The 12,397-nt window shown below is 38.9% G+C and overlaps 1 protein-coding gene across 8 annotated transcripts in view; it reads left to right on the top strand.

Moving 5' to 3' along the window:
* LOC114648141 (protein phosphatase 1 regulatory subunit 12B) overlaps positions 1-12,397 on the top strand; it is a 143,675-nt gene that overhangs the window by 120,744 nt on the left and 10,534 nt on the right. For 3 of the 8 annotated variants that reach the window (XR_007934586.1, XR_007934585.1, XR_007934587.1), the window contains 2 exons: positions 4,526-4,576; positions 9,077-9,265. Coding sequence is in view for 5 of the 8 variants with exons in the window: in XM_051925472.1 (XP_051781432.1) it covers positions 4,526-4,576; positions 5,365-5,400 (87 nt within the window). In the remaining 3 variants the exon portion in view is untranslated. Of the gene's footprint in view, positions 1-4,525; positions 4,577-5,364; positions 5,434-9,076; positions 9,266-10,093; positions 10,293-12,397 lie in introns of those variants that run through there. The other 5 variants (XM_028796990.2, XM_028796991.2, XM_051925472.1 and 2 more) reach the window with 4 other exon arrangements.

Below are 12,397 nucleotides of genomic sequence, written 5' to 3'. Positions count from 1 at the left end.
AAGAGAGCTGCTGTACAGGCTTTTAAATGTTTGAAGCGCTATGCGAGATGCAGGTCATGCGACATGGCAGCAGCAGCAAGCCAGCAGCTGATTGAGCAAAGATGAGGTAAAAAAAAACTGTATTTGTTTCCCATTGTGTCACCATTTAAGAGGGAGTTTCGGAGGAGTGACCACATCTCCTTGTGGTGTGTTCAGCCCCCCTCTTCACACCACGAGTGGCAGAGACGTGAAGTGACTGGCTTTTAGCACAGGCCGGGGGGTTGGCGAGCGAAGTGAGCAGGGGGTAACCCCCTAGTATAAAATAAAACTACATTTCATAAATTTGATGTTACCCGCCTTAGGCCTAGGGGAACCTGGGCCAGGTACAAGCCACTGTTGCTACAGGGTGTAAGCACAGCGATATGGTGAAAAAGCATAAAAGAAGCAGGCAGCAGTCACTTGTCTCAGATCATACTTCTCTGTTTTCCCTTATTCTCATTTACCCAGAAATATATAAATGCTTCCATCTCTGCATAGATCAACATGGCGATCAGTTAAACAATGGTGCATGCTAGTTTCCTCTGAAGAACATTTACTTTGGTTCAACAATTGTATTGTGGTCAGCTATCAAAAAGTACCTGATCAGAAACCAATGTGCCCAGAACTTGTTCATTTTCCAAGGAAGCAGGCAATTCTGTATCACCACATTGTGTGTAGATGAGATGCTAATCAAAGCAGTCTAACTTTTCGAAGCAGGTGACTCTTTTGCAAGACAGGTAAATATTTATTTCCTGTAGATAGCCATCAACAATAACCTGTAGCAGAATTTTCCAGAAATTTTGCCTTTTCTTTATAACTCCGGTTTACAGCCCATTACACTAAGCAAACACACAGAAATGTCATTTTCTTTAAAACACTGAATTCTAGCCTGTTACAATAACACACTTATAAAGAAGAGACCATTACTGTTACACTATTGCACACACAAGAATCATACAAACTAAACCGCACACCTGGCATACAAACTCTTGTCCTTTCTTGCCTTCCTTGATGCAAAGTCATCAATTACATCATCATAAGAAATCTGCATTTGTTTTATTATTAAATGTACATGTCATTATGCACAATTTATCAAACTTTCCAAATAGGAACCAAATGAACCATACAACCTCCATGGCTAATTCTATCATAAGACTCCCTAAAAGACTCAGAATATAATAAAACAGACAAAATATCAACATAATATAGACATCTGGAAATTACTGATCTCTGGTTTGAGTAGATACATTCACAGAAAACCTTTATGATGCCACCTCAGTGCTAGTTAGGCTGTAATCATTTTGCTACTGGCCGCCCACTTTATCATTATGAAACTGTGTGAAATTATATTTAATGTTATGTAAGCTAGTCAGACAGAAAACAGCATATTGTCGCCCTAAGTGTAATAGCTTAGCAAGTGACATAACAATGTAGGCTAACAAACATAAGTGTTACACTAGTCTCTTTCATTACAACCGTAATTTTATACTGATAAATAGATGACATAGCTGCATGCTTTCATGTTTTGCACATTTCTCCTCTTCTTCTTTCTTCTTTTTCCTAAACTGGACACCTGATGGCTTACACATTTTCTTATACATGTGTGTTTATTTGGAACTTCAGTGTCAATGTTTTACCAAGCCCCCAAAACCATCAACCAATTTCACCAAAACCAAACCAGTTTCACCTTTGTGGGTGCTGACTGCTTTTATGTTATTCTTAATGATTTTGCACAAAAGAGAAAAAAATGCAACATGTCTGTGAAACTATATGTTCACAGTATTAAGAATGAATTGTGGTGTATTTGGTAGAATTTCATAGTGTGGCTGATTTTACTTACTAATTGCATTAGTACTGTACAAAGTTAGAGCTGCGCAATTTGATAGATTCTCCTCTCCCCCACCTCAGGCTTCCAGTGGTGGAGACCTGAGGTCTGTTTGTGCATATATACTACATGGAATTGGTTTCCACAAGTCAACTCAGACTGCTTTATTCAGACTACATATAGAAAGTGACTGCCAACAGAACTCATCGTCTGTTTATATAGTGTCTGCCACTAGGTGACAGCATAACCCCTTAACAAGGTTAACAGTATATATTATTTAAATAAAGTTAACAATTTATCTGTAAAATGTGCTATACATGCCTTAATGTATTTCATAATAAAAATGATTTCAAGTATACAATCTAGTATTCTAATAATACACAGCTCCAAGAGGATAGTTCTTGGAGATCTGAATCAACTTAGAAGCCAGTCATCATAATTTGTATATATGCACTCTCTTCTATTAAACTGAATTACATTCCTTTATTGTCATTGTATGGTACAATGAGATTCAATATGCAACTCCTCCATGAACTTTGCTATAAAATCATAAATAATAATAATAGTACTATAAAAAACAATGAAAAATATACAACATGAAAGCATAAGTACAGTATACATGTACATACAGTGCAGAAAGTGCAAATGGTTTAATAAAGTGGCACAGGTTGTGCAATATTACAGTTGCAGTGCAAGTTTACAGTGAGGTAATTGTAATTATAAGTACAAGCAGTTTTACCAGGAGCACTTGATGGACTGATTGAGTGGGTTTATAGCTATTGGAATGAAACTGTTTGTGAACATCGAGATCCATGCAGGAAAAACTCTGAAATGTTTTCCGGATGGGAGAAGTTCAAGTAGACTATGGTATGGGTAAGTGGAATCCATGCAGAAGAAGGTGACTTTCCTGAGGCAGCGTGTGCTATAAATGTCCTGCAGGGCTGGAAGCTGTATCTCAGTTGTAAGCTGGAATCCTCTGAACTCTTGACACATCCTGTGCAGCTGTGATACCATACATAAAAGGGTTAAAATACTCTTAATGGTGAACTAAGAGTAGCAATGCTAAAGAAGCTATGGTATTTGTAATAGTTTGGCCATTCTATGCACCATTATATTGTTACAAAATGATTACAATCAAGTGCTTAAAATTTGTAAACGATAAAGCAATTTGTAAACGATAAGCAATTAGTTTTGTAGTATTTCATAAAGTCTGTGTGAATTTAAAAAAGAAAGGGAGACCACACATAAACTGTAGCACTGCTTTGATGTTGGGTGCCGCCCGTAAGCAAAACTGAGCAGAAAAATGCATATGTATAGTGCGTGGCTTTACGTCAAGCTTAGTTTTTACACATGTCGAAGTGAATGTGGAAATGGGTGTATGCAACATTTTCGTGCATATGCACCATTTATACATGAGGCCCCAGATCTGTTAGTTTGCACGCAGCCAGTATTCTGCATATAGAAACATGTAGCCCAAAGGACTGGTGAGAACACAATGGGACAGGTTTGGATGGAAAACAACAGTCATTACGAGAAAAGTGTCAATCTTTTTTGAAAAGATTTGAGTCCATATCTGTTTTGCTAATCACAGTGCCACTGTGTTGTCAGACCAGTCCAGTTTGTTGTTTATGTGAACCCCCAGGTACTCAATGGCGACTGGATGCAGAGGCTCTTTGGCATGTCAGAAGTCCATCACCAGCTCTTTTGTTTTGCTAGTGTTTAGTTGCAGGTAATTCTTCCTGCACCACATAACAAAGTCATCCAAAACCTTCCTGTGAAATAATCTAATATATAATTCGCCAGTCTACTCACTCACTCACTCACTCACTCACTCACTCACTCACTCACTCACTCACTCACTCACTCACTCACTCACTCACTCACGTCTGTCCGAAGCGAATGCGCAGTCGCCTTCTGCGCAGCTGCCCGAAAAACCTTACGAGACCGACATCCCAGCAGGTGGCGGATTTACGGCAGCGAAAATTCAAAGAGAAAGGCGACTTCGACCAACATTGCGGTAGGCGGCGAATTTACAGCCGCAAATATTCAAAGAGAAAGGCGACTTCGATTAAAGCTCTAGAGGCCTGAAAGGCGATTTCGACTACAGCTCCAGGCCTAATTACGCATTCATTCAATACACCTATATCAGGTTTGTGGTGCTTATACTTACTACTATTGCACTCATGCCCGTTTCATCTTACGTTGTCGAAACGGGCTCTTTGTCTAGTGAAGTAATAATTTTATATAGGAAGGGCTGACAGCAGCCATTACAGACTCTGCTCTAAGAGACACAAGTCCAGTTTATGTCCGTGGATTCTCCTTGCATCTAGGTGGGTTGGCTGTAGACATGTTCCAAATACAGGTTAAGGTAAAGATAACTGGGAAAGAATGAAATGGTGCACTATACTTGTATGTACTTTTGCACATTTTCTTTATATATAACTATTTTATCTTCAGATTTTCATTATTTATGGGTTTAAGATGCTCTATATATTTTTGTTTTAATCCATTGTGGTATGTCAGTGGTCCACAACAACATTACATTGTGTTTTGGTTAAAATCTATCAAGATAGCTTTTCTTTAGAAAGTCATCTTAGTGGTAAGAAGCTACCATGATGTTATTCAGTTAGAAATATTATTGTGTGTCTCCTTGACCACTTATTTTGCTCTTTATTCCAACAGGAGAAGCGTGCTTTGGAGAGGAAAGTTTCTGACATGGAAGAAGAATTAAAGGTAAGGAGCTTAAAAGCTTCTACTCTGCATTAGTGATGATGCAGGTATTGTGAAAGAAAGCACAGCTCAGCCCATCATGACAGGTCTTTCAGAGGAGGATCCGGCCTGCTTAACCTGCCATCAGACTAGCCAGTTGGGACACCTTGTGGGTGAGGGCCAGTGAGCAAAATAAATTAAAATAAGGATTACTTTCTGGCATTTTTGATGTTGAATTTATTTTTCACAGTCGTATCATGCCTTAGTTGCTCCAGAAACATGGCAGTATTAAATGAACATAATTTCTAAATTACAAAAAACATGTACTTTCCCAAAGGGAGAAGAAGCATCAAACTTATTCATTTAGAAATAATGCTTCAGTAAATAAAATATGAAAAAATAATTTCAGCTTAAAAAAATGACTGGATGTCACATGCTCTTTGGCTGTCTATCTCTTGCCAAGTGAAAATGAATCAAAAACTGGTGTTAGCAAATGCAATCTGAAGTCCACATTGACAGTTCAGGTGCATAGCAGACATCCTTGATAAAGCCAGAGGAGGTCATGCATGTTTGTGGTTACCTTTGAAGAGCAGATCTACATCATTCTGCTACTTCTGCTTTAATTAATTCCACTAAAAACCCCCTGCAAGTCTTTAAAGGAGATAAGTAAACATGGAGCATCTCTCGACTCAAAGGTCCTGGGGCCTGTTCAAGTAGCTGCCATCCAGAGTAGCATTCAAGGACAAAGTGACAGTCACCTATTGAATTGTGTCTCATCCAGTGATTTGTCTTTTGGTGTTATGATTCCTCAGGAAAACCAGCAGAGGCCTAGGTCTATTCACCACTAGTTTATTGGGGGAAAAAACAACAGAAAGCAACTGGTGAGTGGCTCTAGCAAATGCTGCCGCACATATTCCACCAGCTGTGCAGACACATTGCTTGATGTTTGCCACTGGAGTGTCCCACCTGCAGCTGGTGTGATCTTCACTTGTTCTGTTTCTTCTGTTCTATTGTGTTTTTCCTTATCTTCTGTACTTGTGTCATTACTCACCCATCAGTATCAGTTTATGCAGTATGCAGGCTACAGAGCCCATGCCACCAACTGCTACTTTTGGACTGAAATGTCTTTTTACATTCACACACAAACACACCACGCATACATCCAGCTATGTAACAGAGCTATTGTAAAAATTATTAATTTACAGGATAGCTAAGATTTCAATCCAGAAAAGACTTACCAAGTTCTTCTCAACCTCTGTCCTCCCTTGATTACTAACATTTAATTTACAAAAAAGCTTCTTCCCTTAGTTTCTGCTCACTCCTTTATGCAAATTCAGAGGAATATTTGAAGAAACAGTTTGCTGCAAAAATGATTTTAGGGTGGCCATGATTTCTTCATTAGACCTCCAGTTGAACACCAGAACTCCTTGCATCATTTACACCTGCCTAGGTCTGGACTACACTATCGTGATAGGACAGCCTCGTCTAGTGACCTCCCTCTACTCTGTTCTACCTTCCAGATTGCACTCATTGATTAACAGGGCCTTCTGAGTGGTTATGTAATTAATCTGACCAGATGTTACTGTCTGTTTGCTGTTTTCAACAAATCTTTTTGCACCTAGATGCATTCTCCCTTGTATAGGCTGTGTATAAATAAAATTATTGTCATAAGAATTTAATGGAACTTTAGGGTTGGAGTGGGAGGAGTTGAGTATCCTACAGTCAGAGTGTTTTGGTATTTTAGAGATTTGCACCAATGACTTGGAATACCAGAGCAGTCCTCACTGATGTTCTCCACTAAAAATGGAAAACGATATCCATCTCTTGGTGCAAAACAGTAGGGGACAACTTAATTGGCCAAGATTTCACTTGTTCTCTTCATGGCTTATCTATTTTCAAACCCCAGCAGAAGTGCAGGGTCATGCTCCAGAACTTATTTCTCATATCAGATACATATCAGGTTTCATACCCCATTAAACTAATTCTTGAGAAAAGAAATTCTGTAGAACAACAATGAGTAAGCAAGCAAGGGCAAAATTTATGCTCCGGTATTAATGGTAAGTGAGGAACAAAAAGGGTGCAATGAACATGAAAAGATGTTTGATTGTAGTGTTGGTGTTCTTAGGTAAAGCGAATATAACATGCAGTACCTTAAGACAAAGTCACATTACAAGATCTTCCAAGTGATTTTCGGTTGCAGACTTCATTTGCAAGTTGGGAGAAGTCATGACACACTCCGTAACCCAGCATTTCTCAACCTTTAAGTATTTGTGACCCGAATTTTCATAACAGTTTTGATCGTGCCCCCCTAACGTTTTTTTGAAACCCTAATAAAATGTATTCCTATAGTTTTTATGCCGATACACTGCTACAAGTTTAAAATTTCCTACGAATAGCTAAATTACACCACATATGGCAACATTCGCACCCCCTTTTTTGTTACTTTGCGCCCCCCTATGGGGACGCGCCCCACAGTTAGAGAACCGCTGCCGTAACCACCAGTCATACACTCGGATATACCCAGTGATTCAGTCTAACCAGTCTGTAACTAACCTCAACAAAATCAAACAGTTGTCGTTGGGGCAGGCTTGTGTACATGTGACAACTGACCAGCAATGACCGTCACACAGAAGTGCAATGACTATATTACAGCCATGAGGAATAAGGAACACAGGTGTTTTGGACCTGACAAATAGGAGAGAGACTTGCTGTATGATTTTACGCATTTTGCATACCACAACAGAATGGAAAAAATGGCTGTGATTGTTTCTGGACTTGCCATACCTGTGAAGCTATTCTTATCAGTCAGCACTTTATTTGTTATCACAAAAAGGGCCCAGCTCGTGATACTGTGGAAATGTGAAACTGGGCTGAAAAGTCATCACACAGTCTCTACTTTGACATATTCTGCAATTTCTGGTTTTGGAATCCGACATCCTTTGGCAGCAGGCTCAGCAACTGCAGTTGTTAAGTTTGACATCCCTCTGACAAAAAGTTGTGTAATGTGACATCAGCTTTAGTTAAACAACACAGGATGCACAGGGTTTGCTGAGTTCCTCAGGTTTACTGCTAATTCATGCTGCTGGACGTGATGTCAGTCATCTTCTAGAGAGATTTCCTCTGTTCAGGGAACATGAATGGAAATTGTTAGCAGACGCTCATGAAGCCCACATGCATAACGATATGTTAGCTCAAATGTCAGTCCTGGAGGAGTGCAGTAGCTGCAGTTTTTTGTTCCAACCCAGTTCCTTAATTAGAAAACAATCCTTATCCATAAAAGATCTTATTTAATATCATGACTTGTTAGTGTTTTATCTCTACAATATCAAGTCATTCTTAAATCGTAGATTTTTCTTTCTTTCTAATGATATCATCCAAATGATTTGAAGCCTAAAATGGAAAGGTAACTCTCAATCCTTCACTTTTTTCTCTTCAGTTTCTTTCTCAGTATTTTATTAAAACAAATAGTGCGCAATGAATACACACGGATGTAAAATGAGACAAGGTAGATGGAGAACTGCTTTTTCCTTTGCCATTTACACTTTATTGGTAATTAAGGAGCAATTATAAATAGTAAATGCAGTTGTTTAAAACTAAAATAAGCAATTAGGTGTTCAAAATTTTAAAAAGTAAGACAACTAAAATGAAGCAGAAAAATGTTGCTTGAGAAATATGTGTTTTATCAGCAATAAATGACTTCTCATGAAGCAATTGGGTTGAAACAAAAGCCTGCAGCCACTTTGGCTTTCCAGGACCAACATTGCTTAGACCTGAATTAAAGGGTCTGAGTCTTCAATAGAAAATCAATTAAATGAAGTTAATTAGCAGATTAAGACTGATTAAGAAAATATTTAAAATGAAAACCTGCAGCTCTCCAGGATTGGAGTTGGACACCCCTGGTGTAGGTGCATACTATTTAAGGCATTAAGGGTATTTGTCCTTCAAGTTGTAATGTTCCTACAAGTCAAGGGATGCTGGGCATTTTTCTGAAATTTCATCTGGGGTTAGGGCTCACCTTTAAACTGTCATGGCCATCCAGCAACACTGCCTCCTTGTGACTCCTGGAGATATTGTACCTCTGAACCATAAACCCATTAAAGCTGTTGTCCTGCTGGGTACCAATAGCCCTGGTCGCAGACACACAATAGCCCTCTCTCAGTCTGTGCTATTGAAAACCAGAACACACACTTTCTGTGCCCTCATCCTTTAAAATACCAGGTTTCGATTGACCAAAGGGGAAGGGGAAGAATAAATGTATTGGTGAGAGGTCTATGAAAAAATAAGGCATGGCAGTGTTGTGCCACTTCTGCCAGGCCCAAAAAGCATTTCCTTTTAGGTTTGGCCCTGCTGGGTGTTTTATTGCCATGCTGTTAAAACAGGCTATGGTATGATGAGCAGAGGTCACTGGTCAGTAGCAATTGAGAAAAAACTGAATGTGATGTCCAGTCTCATTTTCTGTCTATGTCTGTCTGTCTGATTGTCTTTCTCTCCCTTCCTGTCTTTCACTCTGTCTGACCCCTGCAGACCCTCCCACAGTTAAGTCAGATCATAACCTTACGGCAGGTGAATGAGCGGCTTGTGGCAGAAAACAGAGCCATGACACGAGTCGTGGCCAGACTGTCGGAGGTCTCTCCACTGCCGGAGACAGAGGACCTTTAACTCACTCAGTCCATCTCACGTCCTCTTCTTTGTCTTCCTGTACTCTGCTGCCAGGCAGGTTTCATTCTTATCTCTTGTTTTATTGCGCATGCACTGATATTGAAGAATGAAAGCTGTGAAAATAATGGAAAGAGGGGTATGTTTACTTGAATGCCGTATTCAAAAAAATGTATACTGAAAAAAATATTAGTTAATATCTCCTTCCTGTTTGTTTTTCTGCTTTTCTGTCATATGGGATGGCTTATTCTGACACGAATGTAAATGATATTTGGAATGAAGCCTGAAATGGATGCCAGTCCACCATGCACCATGCTCAAACACATACAGTCCACACTAACACCCAGCAAATATGTAGCCACCCACTGACCTAGCAGCATGGCTGTGAGGGGACAGCTACATAAAACATGAACTTGAGAACCACATGGAAACCTTCAAGAAAAGACTGAGATAGAACCATAAAAAGGTGTATGCATGCAAGGGCTCATGAAACCCTTCAGGTCATCTTTGTGCTGTTTTGTGGCCTCCAGCTCCACACTTGGCAGAATCCTTCTTCATTAGAAAATCCTACCATGATGTCAAGCTTCAGGATACAAGTTTCAAAATGATGTGTTACTCAATGACTGGATGTTCCTGTTTGCCAAATGCTGTAGCTAAATGTATTGTAGAGCTTTGCAAGTTTGCAATAAACTTAAAATAGACATTTATGGAGAAGCCTGTTTCAGTCTCTGTTTAAGAAAGAAAAAAAAATAGTTTAATGACTAGCAGCTGAGATGCCAATCGTTTAACTGTTGTAAAAGAAAGCAATTGACATAGAAAGGTTTGGGGCATGTCCATGACTCCATATAATGTAGAGCAAACAAAAAATAAATAGTCTTTTCTCAGACACAAAGTATGCCTTTCCAGATGTGAGTCCAAACAAGAACTGCCAGCAATGATAGGGAGTGGGTGAGGTCATGTGGATTCCAGGCAGGCAGGAGAGGTCCAGGAGGGCAGACAATAGAAGTGACATCAGCAGTGGAAAGGCCGCCACTCATCCATTCTGCACAGATAAGGCATTAGAACACAGCAGCAACCCCTGGTTTGGTCAGAAAAATGTACATCACCAGAGCCCTTAAACTGTCTCCCAAACACACACATGGGACTTGGTAAATGTTAAAGTACCTCTGTGACACTACAATGTAACAATTAAATGCATATTTGATTGTTAAGTAGCAAAACTATACCAAAGCATTAAAGACAAGTATGAGGCCAAGCTACTTATTTAACTGACTATAAAATATAAATAGTTAACAATGTATACATTTTTTATACTTAGACACATACATATAAATATAGCAAAGTATTTAGTATTAAGATTTTATATTTTTTAATAAGCGTGAGAATAAAACTAAGAATTAGGCAGGGCTGAAAATGTAATGAACATTTTTATCTAAAAGTATTTGGATGTGATTGTTCTGGTCCTGAGAAATTTTCAGATTCTGCTCATGTTTATGTGGGTTTTCTTTTGGTGCTCTAGGTTCATCCCAAATCTTAAATGCTTTTATGCTAATTGAATAAAAGACTTTGAGCGATGGTGCCCTGCAATGGCCTATCATCCTCTACAGGCTTCATTCCTTTCTTGTACCCATTGCTTCTGGGGTAGTTTTTTTGGCCTTGCACGAACCTCAAAAAGAATATGTGGATTTGGAAAATGCATGAGAGGAGAAATGAAAGTGAAGAATCTTGTCTGAATGATTGATAAGGTTACAGTATCATCCAATCAGAGTGTAATTAGAGACATCATCTACTGTGATGCGGCTTTATTGGTCCCATGAGTTGTAACTTTACAACACTTTTGCTATGAATCACAGTAATGATACTGGCATCATTAAATTCTCATTAGCTGACAAGCTCACACTTAACCCATGTAGCTAGACACCTTTATTTTAATATGATAGTCGTAGCTAATTTGCCTCTTTGTGGTTTACCACTTACCCTTTATGCACAAAATGTTGACCAGAAACTTTTGCAGCACAGTTTTATATTGCTATTAATAGATTATGGAATTGTTTGAATTTAATCACAGGATAACTAGATGTATTTACAACGTTTCTTCACTAATTGACTTACAGGCGTATGAATGTGTTTCCTACACCGGTCTCTGGCCTGCACTCACAGCCACTTCTTTACTTTTTTAGTAACCTCGTTGTTCCATTGTTGACATCTTTGAGGTCTCCAAAGTGGTGGAAGATCTGGCCATAGGGTGGAAGGGAAGAACAGCCCACCCGTCTATAGTAGAGGCACCCTGTGCTTAAAATACACAACTCTATTTTAGATTAAATTAGATAAACATTTTTTAATTCCAACTGTGCATGCACTTAGAGGTGGATTGTTCCTGGGCTCTGCAGTGGCAAGTTGGATATTTCAGATTAACCACAGAGTAAGTGTCATGCCTTCAGCAATAGTCAAAACAGGGAAGAAAGAAAACCAAGCGTCAAAGCACAAAATCAAACCCTAACTCATGGTTAAAATAAATACATAGGAATCCAAATCACACAAACAAACTTTGATATTTTTCTTTGAGAAATCCGCAAACTTGGACAATCATGTGACCCCAAGGATCAAGCTTTATATTCCATAACCCCTGATGTCACTCATGACCCCTGAATCAAAACACAAAATGCTGACTCCTGTACCAAAAGAAAATATCATCATAAGAAAATGCTAATAAATAATACTTTAAAACAACTATAAATTTAAAAACAAACATCAAGTATTGCTTAAAACATATAAAGAGAAGAAAATCCAGTGAAAAGCTGACAAAACAGCATCATACAGAAACCAACCCTGACAGTACGTTGCAAACATTTCCAATTAATTAGACATTGAAAGTGCTGCAAATTTTCTTTTGAGCAAGCCTTGTGTGTTTCCAGCACGTCATCTCACAGCTCCCACTTTCAGGGGATCATATAGACAGAGTAAACTTCTCTGAAACTGTGTTCAGGTAGTTACATTATATAAGTTTATTTCAATAAAGTTGGTAAAAAAAAAACAATTTGCATGTTTCTGGTTTGTGCTGAAAACCTTTGCCTACCCAATGTCAGTACCTCCGTACCACTGTAGCAGTACAAACATCCTGGGATAAAGTTAAACACGTCCCAGCATCCAAGGAAATGATCAGTTTCACACAAAGTCCAAAATCTCCGC

The sequence above is a fragment of the Erpetoichthys calabaricus genome, chromosome 3, assembly GCF_900747795.2.
Source record: "Erpetoichthys calabaricus chromosome 3, fErpCal1.3, whole genome shotgun sequence".
NCBI classification, from domain to species: domain Eukaryota; kingdom Metazoa; phylum Chordata; class Cladistia; order Polypteriformes; family Polypteridae; genus Erpetoichthys; species Erpetoichthys calabaricus.
Note: the sequence above shows the minus strand (reverse complement) of the source record. Positions and strands in the feature narration are given on the sequence as shown.